The following is a 14,280-nucleotide window of genomic DNA, read 5'->3' as shown; positions in this document are numbered from 1 at the left end:
CGCTCAGTGACCTCTTGAAAAGTCGGTCTTAGAAATGGCTTTCACAATGCTGTAATTTCTGGACGATTGAGCACACCTGAATATAAAGCCGCAAACAGGTTATTAATTTATGAGATCCAAAATATACTTTAAAAAAAAAGAGAAAAAAAGTCATGATTATTTACGTCACAAACATTAACAATACAACTGTAAAAACACGAGGCAGTACAAAGCAACTTGATTTAACACCAAGTGTTTTATTTTATTTAAAAAAAGAGTGTGCACACAATACATTATCCTTCTGAAATATAAAGTGATAGAGGTACATAGACATTTGTATACAAAACAAAATGGCTCAACATAGAATACTGATAAGGAAGGGAAAAAAAACATTTCAGCTCACTGTTCTGTCAAGTCTTTCACTCAACCGAAACACTTGATCAGCTTTTTGAAAAAGAAAAGTTTGTCCCTGGAGTGGATCAGAATGAAATACGACTAAAGTGCCCCTGACGACCATCATCCTTAAAAAAAAAAGCAGCACAAGAAATGCTAACGACCTAGAACAAACATAAGAGCTTCATATATTTCTTTAATCTTGAGTCGTATTTTTTCTTTTTTCTTTTTCTTTTTTTTACAGAGTATTGATATATACAATGGCGTTGAGGCAGAGGCTCTATTTCGATGTCATCTCCACAGTCGCGGCCTCGTTGCCTCCGTTGACCTCGTAGTCGCCCACCGGGCCGCTCACCAGCACCTTCATGCGCTCGGGGAAGTCGTCAAACTTTGGGGAGAGCAGGAAGTCGTACACGAGGGCCGCCGCCACGCCGCCGCACATGGGACCGACCCAGTAAACCTGCGGAGGGTCAATCAATCCACAAAGAGAGGAATGCGATCACTGATTAACTACAGGAGGAGGGGAGGCATTTTGAGGAGTTATTGAATTATTTAGGCTTGACATATGATATGAGTGGGGGGGGGGGGGGGGTGCAGGCAATGTGAGGTATGTGTAGAGTGCTGCTCCGTATGACTTACCCAGTGGTTCGTAAAATTCACCAGGATCAAAGCGGGGCCGAAGGAGCGGGCGGGATTGATGCCGCAGCCCGTGTAGCTGATCTATGGAGCCAAAGCAAGAGATTATCTTCAGCTGCAGATGTGTAATCCCTTTAAAAAAAAAATCTTGTTTAAGTCTCGATAAACATACACGCTGGTGTGCATGCGCGACTTACAGCTGCTAAATGTCCCAGGCAGACCGACAAGCCAATCGCCAATGGCGCCGAGCCGGTGACATCACGTCGCCTTTTATCAGTGACTGCAATGACACACAGCACCAGCTGGAAGGTGGCCAGCAGCTCGATGCCCACGCCTTGGCTGGGAGTGACACCGTTGAGCTGAATCCAAGAAAACAACAACAACAACAAGAAAAAAGTGAAGACGGAGAGCTTCCCTCTCCGCGGCCACTTCCCTGTGGAGGCACGGCCCCTGGAAGTGTTGACAAGCAATTTGGCTGAGATAAGAAGGGCCACAACTGTTTGCCTGTTCATTTTTTTTTTTTTTTTAAATTTTGGTCTGTGGAAGCCCTTGCAGTTATTCAGCCGTGGACAGTTATCAGGTCCTACCAGTGTGTGACCCTCCGGCAGATAGCCGGGGTCACCCGGGGATGCGTTCAAGAAAACTACTGCAAAACACTTTACAACAAGCAGATGCCGATGCATGCATTTTTTTCCCTCCATACTCCTGCAGCAGAATGCTTCGATCACATTTCATCACCATTTAATCATAACCAGTGACAGAATGTCCAGGGAGCGAGCGAGGCAGGGCGGCTCTCGCTCTCCCACTTTAAACAACCTGTTGCGTCACGTCCCAGTGAAGCTTTCCTCTCACGCTCACGGTCAAACAGCACGGCGGAGTTTTACTCACAGCGTTGAGCCCCAGCGCGTCGGTGGCCCCCGGCCGCGTGCCGTAAATGATGCCGCTGGCCAGCGCCGAGCCCAGCATCTGGGCCACGATGTACATGACGGCCTTGAAGAGGCTGATCTGGCAGCTGGCCAGCATCCCCAGGGTGACGGCCGGGTTCAGGTGGGCCCCGCTGATGTGGCCCAAGCTCTGAGCCAGCGTGGCGATGGCCAGTCCGAAGGCCAGAGACACCTTCACCTCCTGGTCCGGCTTGGTGTTGTTGGGGTTCCCGATGGCCGAGGAGATGCTGAGGAAGATGAAGAGGGTCATTCCCACCAGCTCGGCCAGCACGGCCCTCCAGAAGTCTTTGCTCTTGAACTCCCTCATGGTGACGTTTTCTGGTTCTCTGTCTGCGCGGAGTGAACGGTGCCGTGGGTCTGAGCCGATTCCTCAGCAGAAAGCCTGCCTCAGTGTGTATCTTTGTGTGTGTGTGTATGTGTGTGCGTACTCTCAAAAACAACAGCAACAGGCTGCATATATAAGGCCCTGGCTGATAATGGTCAGTGGGCGGGCTTAAGAGAAGAACTGAAAGAGAGAGGGCCACACTGAATTAATGAGAAATCCCAAGGACTGGTCTCTCACCCCCACCCCCCTCCTCCTCCCCCTCCTCCTCCTCCTCCTCCTCTCGGGCTCCAGCCTCTCTCCTATTGCCTCCCACTTTCTGCTCTTTGGACTTTGGCGAGTAACAGAGCAGGGTGCTGAAAAACTGTATTCAACGGTATATTTCCCCACACACACAACCACATAACATCTCTGTTTAAAATAAAACCCTGGTGATTTCTAAGCTTTAAAAAATAAATAAATAAATAAAAATAAAATACAGATTTATCACGTGTTAATGCTGTGAAATGCCAAATCCTTGGTCATGTACGAGGAGAATCCAGCCGACTCTCCATTAATGATTTCAGATCCCCCCCCCCCCACCAGACCAGCTTTTCAATCTTTTACAAGACCACCCCAAACACTTCTCACATGCCAGCTATGAGGCGAGCCAATGAAAAGAGACAAACCCCCCCCCAAAAAACACCTTCAAATTAGAAAAAAAATAACTGTATGAACGACAGTTGTTGACTTTTGTTACATAAATGAAGGTTATAACGGTAGTAATGAAAGAAATTAGCATGAAAGTGAAGGAAAAGTGTAATTCATTAACTGAAAGCATGCCCTCGTGACTATTATTAGATATGCTGTTGAGTGAAACATCAACTCTGTGAACTGCGCTGCCGGCTGCACCTGGTCCTGGAATCAGGGACACGCAGCTTCTGAAAACTCCAGATCATTAAACGAGGAGGCTTTAAAAACTCGGAGGCCGCACAAAATAAATGCAGACTTATTTGAATCTCTTCACAATAAGAGTAGACTTCTCTAATCGATCAGTTGGTTGGCAAAGTGAATACGTACTTTTTGTAAAGAGCAAACATATGGCCACTTTATTTTAACGCACATAAAAACAACATGAAACGAATGAGCTGAAATATGTGTCGATAAGTCCCCTCATTTTTGCTTCAGCTTCCTTTATGGAAACACACAAATCTCATATTCTTATTTAATAAATTAATAAAACCCTCAATAATTTCACATGATGTCACATTGATGAACATTTTCTGAAGGAAAAATGAAAAAACAATGTGCTTTCACTTGAAGTGTTGTCGTTTACATGGGGCCTAATACTAAATCCTTGTTGAGACTTCAAAAAAAATGTCGTCTCTGAATTGAGAAAAAGTTCGGATCATGTGTAAACAAACTTAATAAAACCATTTTATCAGTTAAAGCTGAAATCTAAATGAAATAATGCAACACACCACATGGAGAAATTGAGAATGTCTTTATTGCATTTTACATTTATCAGCTCAAATAATAATGTCAATTGTAGAGTTTTGTAAAAGTAAAATATATTTTTTTTGGGGGGGGGGATTTGGTCTGAAATGTGTACGTCGTAACTTTTCTAACATTGGTTTGAAATGCTCCGGCAGACGCATCAATCCAACACCTGGACTATTTTACAATGGGCTCACGTTATTGTGAAATATGCAGAAGGAACCAAACGACAGCTAGTAGACAAATCCACAAATGGTCAAATTACACTAAAACACTCCAGCAAATGTTACGCTGACGTACTCCACACACATTTCTCCACTCCTACACTATTATAATGTACATTTCATATTTAAATACCCGAGAAACAACCAAATCAACTGTCTGACTAATGTTCCAACTCATCCGACTCAAATCATTTTATGATGTTGTTTTGTATAGATTCTGTTGTACTTTGATAATGTTTGACAGATGATCTGCTTTTATTGATACACAGTTTTATTGTTGTCCTGAATTACAGCTTTTTTTAAGTCCATGCGCAAAGTACATTTCTAATGAGCGTGCGTTTGATCTGTAAGTGTTTTACGTGATGGGAGGATAAAGGAGTGGCACATTGTGTATAATGAGGTTTGGTTGAGGATGTATTAACCTTTTTTCAATATAAAAAAGGATTTGGAATTTTTGGGGGGATTAATATTTAACATTTGGTGGTCATTTAATTCAAAATTGGTTATAATGAATTTATATTTTAATGAGATGAAAATGAACTTAGTTTCGTCTATATATGTTCATTACACACAGGAGCCAAAACATTATCCAATCACCAGATTATAATTGTTTCATCTGGACAGTTTTCAATGTTTTTGAGAATTTACAAACATTACTAATATAGGGGTTGAATAACAACGGTCCCAAAATAGAGCAATGTGGAAACCCACACCCAAATCCAGGATCTTTGATTTTACATTATTGATACTCGTGTCATTATATATACATATTGAGTTTTGTTTTGTTTTTTTAAACTACCAAGCAAAGAAATTCCTTTTATGCGATATGATTGTACTTTTTCTAACAGTAACTCATAGTCAACTGTGTCAAAAGCTTTGTTTGTTGTTGTTTATTTTCATGGAAATTGTTCATTTGAAATCAATTGATACTTATGAAGCTAACCTGCTTGTTCTGAATCGTGTATTGAATGTTTTCCCCAGTATTTTTGAAAGTTGTCCAGAAACAAGGATGTGACAATAACTGACTTTAAATATCAGGATGTTTAAATCTTGTTGTGAATTGTGACTGTGGTCAGCGATAGGTTGACTATATGATTAATGGGTTTTACCACACAGTCTGCTGTTGATGCCAACATGAGTCCAGTCTGAGAATTTGTAACAATATTAGTTTTACTCAGTGGATGTGCCGGCTCTCCCGAAGGCTTTCTTCACGCTTATTTAGAAAAAGTGAGGAAACTAATGACGTACAAAAGTGAACAAAAACAACAGTCTGTCTGAAAATCTGCCTTGCTCAGTTTGATTTCGTTTTGTCACTTCTGTTTTTGCTGGAAATATTTCATAACATTTCATCCTATGATTCAGTTGTGACATTAGACAGGAACTGGTGATCGCACATGCACTACAACTGAATATCAGAGAAGTACGTTCACTTTTCATAAAAACGTCACTGGCCAATGGAAAGAAATTCGTCACTGTGTACCTTAAGTTCAGATTTTTGTACCTACGTCCCTTCAGTGGGCTTTGCTGCCGAATAACAAAAGAACAGGATGCAGATAAGAGGCATTTGTCAGCAATAAATGATGCCACATCCCTTGGAGTCCCTTACTGTTTGACTTGGATGGATGAAGATATATTGTAGTGGCAGGCATACGCCTATATTTATGTCTCTATGCATGATGAAAGAAGTTTTTCATACAGAGCCTCCTTTACATCATAAGCTCTGGATACCAGTAGGTCTACTAATGCAACTCAAGGCTTTATTCTTATGCATCAACTAAAAAGTTACCTTAGCATTTTGCTCTATCGTGGATTTATCTCAATGGGAACGATTGGCAAAAAAAATGAATTATCTAAACTTGTTATTTTTGGTTTAACAATATCTTGTGACCCCCATTATCCAATATTAATATATAATCCTACAGCAGTGTATTTTACATTACATATCGCTTTTGCATTTTGGTTTGGTTGGCAACATTTTGAAAACAATGGCCGTTTACACAGAAACAGCAGACCTGTCGTGGTGCGCATGAGCAGTCGTAGTGTTTCCCCTGTTTACATAAAGACTGAGTCGGGAGTGTTTTCACAAAGTTCCTCCTTGGGAGCCGTTTTCAAAAAGTCAAGTTTTCAGTGGCTGCAAGCACCATTGGCTGGATAAACGGACACCCAACGATTTTCATCACAAAGACTTTCCTTGTGCTCATTTGGAAAAAAGTGTTTGCAAACATTTGATTTGATTTAGTTCAGTTATTGCTGGAAATGTTTGATGATACAGTTATGATAATAGACAGGAAGTGATAATTGCACCTTCACAATCAGTGAATATTATAGAAGTGCAAGAACCTTTCAGAACAATGTAACTTCAGTTCAGATTTTTTGTCCCTTCAGCGTTGCAGCATTTCAGAAAAGTTGTGTGTGTGTGTGTGTGTGTGTGTGTGTGTGTGTGTGTGTGTGTGTGTGTGTGTGTGTGTGTGTGTGTGTGTGTGTGTGTGTGTGTGTGTGTGTGTGTGTGTGTGTGTGTGTGTGTGTGTGTGTGTGTGTGTGTGTGTGCGTGTGTGCGTGTGTGCGTGTAAGCCGTTGTAAGCCGTTTTCAAAAAGTTGCGCTTTCAGTCGCTGAGGACCATGGCTAATGAGTTCTTTGCACTTTGACCATCTTTTGCACTAACTAATGTAACTTGATTACCTCGAATGAAGTCTTAAAGCTAGATTTGTCTGAGGGAACACTTTGTTCCAGGCCACATTCAAAATGTACCATATATTGAATATTAACGGCTTTTTTATTGCATGCATGAGCAATCAGTCCTATAACGGGTGTGGTCTGAGGACGAGGTTGAGAAACAGAAGTTCTAAATGATAAATGATGTGGGGACGGGGTGTTCATGTGCTCTGCTGTGCAATAGAAGCAGGATAATAATCTAATATGACAATCTCCTCAATTGTTTTGAAAACAGTTTTCTGGTTTGACCTTTTGTCTTTTTACATTTCTCCATGTACTTCGTCACTATTGGCTTCTTTAAAATGAAAATAGGACAAATGAATGGACATTGTACCACATTAAAAACATGTTTGCTCAGTGGTGGATTGCGACCGGTCCAGGAAGTACATGCCTTCGCTCGTTGTTTGCTGGGATTGTTTCCAGCACCATGTGAAACAGGTGAAGTGGTGTTGAAGATGGATGAATGAAAATACCAAAGCAAAACAATTTCCCCCTAGTCATTGTTTTTGGCTCGACGTTGGACACTGCTGCAGAGTCGTTGTGGATTTGACATTCACATTTTTTTCTTCCAAAACTTTCCTGAAGGCACAATCTAATAGCAATCCACCTATTTATATTAATGGTACTTTCACAGAGAAAAAAATCCTACAATCTCACGAGGTGACATTTCACATTTCAGATTATACCTTTGTAGAATCAGGCACAGAGAATTTTGACTTTTTTCTGCACCAGCTGGGAGTAATGAGCCACAAACGTTTGTGGAGTTCACCACAGTTTGCAATGCGCTTCATGAAACATGAAGCAACAGGGAAGAAAAGTATTTCTGTGCTTCACTGAGCCTCATAAGGTACTTGTAAGTGCTCAAGGCAAGGCCACGGCCACGGCTCACTAAGTGGTAGGAACACGATGTTCCCCCGGTTGCTGCACGGTCATTTGTGTTGATCAAATTTAACTTTACGTTTAACTGAAAAGCACAATATACCGTCCAGGCTTTAATGTTGCATCTTTCTTTTCCAGCGGGACATAAACCTGTCTGTCGTCTGTGCAGCAGTGAAATAAGATGCCTTGAAAGAAAAAAAAAAACAGTGGCAGTAAGTAAAGAGAAAAAGAGCAGGGGCCCTAAAATTGAGCCCTGTGGGACTCCTCATTAAAGAGCAGAGGAGGATTCAGAACCAGGGAGGTCTAATACGCATGGTTCTATCTGACAGATAGGACCTTAACAGAGCAAGAGCAATACCGCCCATGCCCACTAGGAGCTGCAGCCGGGATATCAAAATATCATGAGCTACTGTGTAAAATGCAGCACAACAAGAACCAGGTGATCACCGCAATCGCTTGCCAGGAGGACTTCATTAAAAACCTTGAGCAATGCTGACTTGGTGCTGTACAGTGGTTTAAAACCAGACAGGAAAACTTCTAAAACGTTAACTTCCTCTAGATCAGGGGTGGGCACTCCTGATCCTCGACGGGCACAATCCTGCACAGTTTCAATGTGTCCTCACATCAACACAGCTGACAGCAACTATTGGCTCATTATCAAGCTTTCTGCAGAGGCTCATCATGAGAACTCTTGTGTGTTTGAGCAGGGAAACATTGAAAACATGCAGGACTGTGGCCCTCGAGGACCAAAAATGTCCACCACTGCTCTCGGTGACTCTTTAGCTGCACGTAAACAACCTTCTCTAAGATTTTTTAAAATGAAAATCAGCTTGGAGATGGGCCTCAGATTAGGCCGTGTTTCACGAGAAGGGGTTGCACTACGACATGTTTAAAATGTACAGTATTGACACCGGAGGAGAACCTGCAGTTAATAATCGTGAGGACGAGCAGCTGTACGCTGGGGAAGATTTCTTTTGACTCATGAGGAGGGATAGCCTCCCAGAGGGGAACCTGAAAGCTTAATGAGGGAAACCACATCCTCTAGAAGTGGGAGAGTCACAGGCTCAAACTCATCAAGAGTAACCAGACCAGAGGGATCAGAGGAACTGGAATCGGGGCCCGAGTGACAAGAACCCGATCGATGAAAAACTGCAGGAAGTTTTCACACATATCAGGCGATGAGAGAGAGAGAGAGACCAGGAACATTCTCTGAGAGTTTGTGAGGAAGAAGGCATGCTGGTGGTTGAACAAACAGACCGGGGGGGTCAAAGGTTGGGGAGCGGAGACAACAGAGAAATCCAGCGACCCGCAAAACCGCTTGTGACAGATAGGAACTCATTTTACTAATTGCTCAAACTTATCTAATTACGGCTTGGTCACAAGGTATTTTTCATCAAAAGGAAAGAGTGCGAAGAGGAAAACAAGCACAACACTCTTGTGCTATGGTCCCCCCCCCCCAAAAAAAGGCACAAAGGTTCAATAACACCAGTAAAATAGAAACGTTTTCCTAAAATTACAACTCATCGTGACGAGCGGCTTCTTTCAGAGACCTCTATATAGAATCCATTCAACAAAAACATTAAAATCTGAATCATGTGAGGGCAGCTGCTGCGCGGCACCGACAGTTCAGCGCTCAGTTAGAGACAAGTAAACACAAAGTTGCTGTATTAAGCATCAAAACAATCCAGGGATGCTTAGCTCGCATAATTAAGTTCCTCCTCATTCTGATTTCACGACGTCTTTCAACTATTGCCACACAAAAAAAAGTCCCCAAATGCCCCGATATTGTTCGAGAGGACAGATGAATTATGACATTCCAGACATTTCCTCCTTCCTGTGCGTCACTTTTATTTGTTTATAAGATATCCAAGGTGTAATGTTTGGTGTGGTTGCTCAGGAATAGAAGCATTAGGAGATGTGATGGGACTTTAATGGTTTTTGGCTTATCTGACTTCCCCAGTGGAGGTTTAATTAGCGAGTTATAAGGAGAAACTGTTTATTTTTGCCACAGCCATCGTAGGATATCCTCTAATTCTACACGTGTCTCATTGCAGAAGGACAGGAGCCGCTTTTTGCGCCCCCCTGCGTCATTTATCGTTTTGGCATCGTTTCAGTGCTCTGCGCTCGTCAGCACCGCCGTGCAGAGGGGTTCATGGTTTTAAAGTTTAGTTATTACAGATTAGGATTCATTCACACCGACTCCATTAGACTTTGATGTGAAAAACCATTGCAGTGGTGTGGAAAAAAAACAACAACATAATTTTGTTACTGCTGGCCCTGACTGAAACACCACCACACGCTACTGCTATTGCTACACAACTTGCTCTTACTACACATGAACTAACTTTATATTTTTGCATGTATTTTGCATGTCGTCCTCCACTCTGCCTCCTCACATCTGCACAGCAGTTTTTTCAGAAATGATCCTACTGCTGAGCTTCTGAGGACAAATACCAAACAACAGGAACTGACTTTCTTCAGTGCGTTAAAATACTTTAAAAATGTTTGTAACCCTGGTTCTCAAATGTTATCCGTGGTACTCTATCCCTTTAAAGGATGTCCATTCAATGCATTAAAGTCAATGAAAAACATCTTTATTTGTCTTTTTCAATTGTTAAAACATTGAAAAAGCAATAAACTGAACAATCACACTTATTTAACCTTTTTGTGGGTAAAAAGTCTCTAAATTGGACACAATCTACATTAACTGTCTATGAACATTTGGCCACATATTAATAAGAACTTTATAATGACTATCTCAGTCATATGATTAAAATCTTGCAAAACGTTTTATGTAGAATTCTTTCCTGAACCAGTTTTCAAGTTAAATTAACTGACTGGGGGGAAGAAAAGGCTTCACAATAGCAACAAGTGCAAAGTATTAGAGCACCACTTATCTCAGTGTTTTACACAACAGTTGAATCGTTTATTATCTGACTCTCATCATTGTATAATCATTAGTTTGGAAGAAAGCTCAAGATACCAAAGACCATCACTTTCTCAGTAAAGCTGACGAGTGTCCCGTTCTAACTTTTTTCAGTCTTTGTAACTCCTCTGAATTTGTGGATATTTTGCAAGAATGGAAAGACTGAATGCTCCTTTTTGTAATATTTTTCTCAAGGAATGGTATCTAAACTACTTTTCTTGCACCCTGAGATTGTTTTACAACAGTTGCAAAAGCATCTAAGTATCTTATCTGCAGCAGAGCTTCATAAAAGTTGAAGCATTAACTAATCGGCCTTCTACCAAGGTTTTTTGGAAACAAGACTCTCTACGATATGTATTCCCGTCTGCATGTTGGGGTACGATGAATCATCTTTTCTATGTGCACTCTCCCTCTGGGGGGGGGGGGGGATTTGCAAAGACGCGGGGAGGCTTTTATTAGGCGGATGGGCTCCCCTCAATTGTTAATCGTGGCCTATTTATTACTTTTGTACAAACCTCGCCTATGCGCCCCTTATTGAGAAAACCTACACAAAAAACGTGTCTGAAAGGCATGGTCGGGGGTCTGTGACGCCATGGCAACAGCTCCTACATCATAGACCTCTTCCCCGCTCCAGACACTGGGTCATGTTTTACGCATCTTTGCGGTTGGATCACCAAGGAGACCTTCCTGCCTCACAGTAGATGAGCTGCATTGGATGAATCTTAAGATTTGCAAAAAAAAAAAAAAAAAAAAAAAAGCCAGACAGCACATCTAAAAGCTTATTTTGTGGGAGAATTTACAAGGACTTCACACGCGGTAGAACAACACTGTCCTCTTGACTGAGTCTCGTTCCCAGTTAAACCTTCTTCTACCTTCAGATAACATTGTCCTTTACGAGGTCTTTATGGTTCAAACCCATCCTGGATACCCGGCTGCAGCTCGTCTGGTGTGAAAAGGACTTTATAATATCATAAAATGTGAAGTGCCGCCTTAAAAAGACGGACTTCGCTCTGTCAACAGGATCATCTCTGGCTCCAATCTCGGTTCTTTCCATTTTCCACTTTGCGCGTCTCGGCGTCAGAGCGGTACTTTCTCCAGGATTCTGGATGAGAGCATTTGTGTTTCTTTACGTCACTTGTGGGCATTCCTTTTGAATCCGTTGCAAATACTATGAGTTTAAAAGGAAATCCTTTTGATTCTCTCGCTCCCTCTGTTTCCTGCATCCATCCCCACGCCGCTCGGCCTTCCCTTTCCTTGGATGCTCTTTGCTGGTGTCAGTTCAGGCAGGCATGACTGTACCACCGTCACGGCAGCCAGTCACAGTCATGGGGAGGCGGTAGACTTTCCTGTGCTTGCTTTTCTTTCTTCTTAATTTTTTTTTTAACAAAAAACAACAACATGCAGTTCAGTTCAGAATTTCTTCAGAAATCAGTAGTAATTGTCACAGTGTTGGTGTGTGGTTGAGGTGTTGGTTTTTGTCTTGTCCCAGCCAATAGGGTGCATTCTGTTTGCAACGATCCAATGTTAAGCCAACTTTTACAGTATTTTCATGTTAGCATATGTCCCATCAATCGGTGTGTGTAATTATGGACGTTTCAGGAATGGAAAGCACCCATAAAGTTAATTAGCATTGCTCATAATGTTCTGCTTGTACTGACTGATGTGTGCAAAATACGGTGAACCATAATATTTGGTGAAATGACCAAAGATCACTAAAGAGTTTTGTGTTGCCGGATGTTCAAACAACAAAAGCCACATTTTATGACTTTAAATTCTTTCTAGAATGTTCTTAGTGGTCTGATGTCGTTATGGTTTTGTTTTTGTTTTTTTTACCAGAGGCAGTGAAGCAACTGCAAGATGGTTCTTCCAACATGTTTCACAGTAATGAAAACGTATTCACGTTCATGGGTTTTTATAGTATTATCTTGTTTGTTTAAATATATATTAAAAAAAAGCTTTTTCTCATTAGAACTGTTCGCGTTCTACAGAAATGTGTTTCTTTTGGACATTTGACTGTATTTTACAGCCAAAGATTTCATTAAAATGTGTTTTGTGTTGAGATTGTATTCATTTTCTATCAACATTTCCATCGTGGATATGATTTCCATCACATCATGACAAAGAAAAACCTTAAAGTTTAAATTTAGAGGTTATTATGGTACTATTTGGCTCCTCAACTGAAATGTTCGACATGCCTGACTTACATAGTGACTCAGAGAGTTTCCCACTATCACAGTTACATCTAAGAAGTATCTGGACACTTTTACAACTGTAAGTGTGAGAACAAACTGTTGGAATAGTTATGAGATTCTTATTGAACACTTTATACCCTTTGGAGCTGTTTTACGTAGTGATAGCAGCTTTTCTGATGATGTCAGACAGATTTCTGCTCTTCATCATTAAAACTATCATATATTGGGCAATTCCAATGACTACAAAGAAAAACACAAAAATTTAAAAAGTAAAAAAAAAAAAAAAAAAAACCTCTTCATCCTTGTGTTTTGGTGATTTTGATTAGTCTGATCATATACATTTGGTGGCGAACTGTTTTTGAAAGCAGTTCATACTTTGTATTTAAATGTCAGTGATGTGAGTCAGTGCTGCTTTTACGATCAGTGAATGACTCATTTTATTGCAATAAAAAAGAAAAAGCAATCAGGATGGTCCTTCTGCTCCAAACACAGCAGCACTTACCGTTATTTATTAGGATGTGACGAAATCCTTTAAACCATGGGGAGAGGGTTCAGCATGGTTCACCAAGAGGCAAAATATGCACTGATTTGTTTATAGAAGTTATTACATTGTAAATTGTAGGGAGGCCTCCCCGAGTCCACCGTGCATTTTCCTTATAAGATGTGCAGTAAATTGTACTACTAATATAAAGCATTGCGGTTTATTTATCTAATCCATGACAGCAACCCTCAAGTGCTCAAGATAAGAAAAAGGAGTAACAGGTTGTAACGCTGGAGTGAGTGAGTCAAGATGAAAACAAACCCACAAGTTTGAACGATTGAATCAAGGGTATTTCTGTGTGGAACTTGCATGATCTTCCTGTGTATGAGGTGAATTGATGTTTCTTAATTAATTATAGATTGATGTGATGTTGTCTGTCTCTGTGACCCGGCCCCTGGTGGACAGTGCCTCTCATTGCAGGCTGGGACTGCATTGACTGTGCGAGTTGGACAAAGCTGGAGAAGGTGGATGGCTGAACAGACATCTACTTAATTTCGGCAGCGAACCAGTTGTTCCTGTGACAGCCTGTCTTGAAAAACCATTTTGTACCGCAAGGTGGGGTACTCCCAGCAGGGACGTTGTGTAAACGAACACCGAAAACCCAACGAAAGTTTCAGATTTGTGACAACATTGTATGAATCGGGTCTAAGATGAAGAGGTTATGGAAGATAAATGGATCTGTGGCATGTTGTAGTACTGGCCAGCACTTTGACACTACAGTGAGAAAAATTGATTTGGGCCAAGATTTGTATGTTCAGCATGTATGTTTGCATGTTCTCCCTATGTCTTTGTAAGTTCTGTCGGTAGAAATTGCGTATGAGAGAGAGACTGTACTTCACTCAGTGTTAGATGCGATAGACTGAGGACCTTCAGGACCTTAGAGAACGGATGAACAGATGAATATTACATAACAGGGGCATCAGGCACATTTTAGTTCAGGTGCTGCATACAGTCACAATTTTCCTTTTCTTTTTCTTTTTAGCCTTTATGTAGCCAGCAGAACCACACTGAGATTAATTATCTCTTTTACAAGTGTGTCCTGGAGAGCTGGAAAC

General features: G+C 41.3%; 1 protein-coding gene across 1 annotated transcript; it reads right to left on the bottom strand.

The window, feature by feature from the left end:
- Positions 1–216: 216 nt before the first annotated feature.
- LOC308135035 (aquaporin FA-CHIP-like) lies at positions 217–2,371 on the bottom strand. Its single transcript, XM_080502909.1, has 4 exons — positions 1,897–2,371; positions 1,206–1,367; positions 1,012–1,092; positions 217–832 (listed from the first exon to the last, which is right to left on the bottom strand). Exons 1-4 carry the CDS (start codon positions 2,257–2,259, stop codon positions 653–655), a joined length of 786 nt encoding a protein of 261 aa, XP_080359035.1. The 5' UTR covers positions 2,260–2,371; the 3' UTR covers positions 217–652.
- Between the last annotated feature and the right edge of the window lie 11,909 nt (positions 2,372–14,280).

The sequence above is a fragment of the Blennius ocellaris genome (assembly GCF_963422515.1).
Source record: "Blennius ocellaris genome assembly, chromosome: 10".
Taxonomy (NCBI): Eukaryota; Metazoa; Chordata; class Actinopteri; order Blenniiformes; family Blenniidae; genus Blennius; species Blennius ocellaris.
The sequence above is the reverse complement of the archived record's forward strand: the minus strand, read 5'-3'. Positions and strand labels throughout refer to the sequence as shown.

Excerpts from the sequence above, each read along its gene's own strand:
- LOC308135035 (XM_080502909.1), bottom strand. The coding sequence starts at position 2,259 with ATGAGGGAGTTCAAGAGCAAAGACTTCTGGAGGGCCGTGCTGGCCGAG. Across the intron at positions 1,368-1,896 it reads ACGCGCTGGGGCTCAACGCT|CTCAACGGTGTCACTCCCAG; the intron begins GTGAGTAAAACT and ends TCTTGGATTCAG. Across the intron at positions 1,093-1,205 it reads GCCTGGGACATTTAGCAGCT|ATCAGCTACACGGGCTGCGG; the intron begins GTAAGTCGCGCA and ends TTGGCTCCATAG.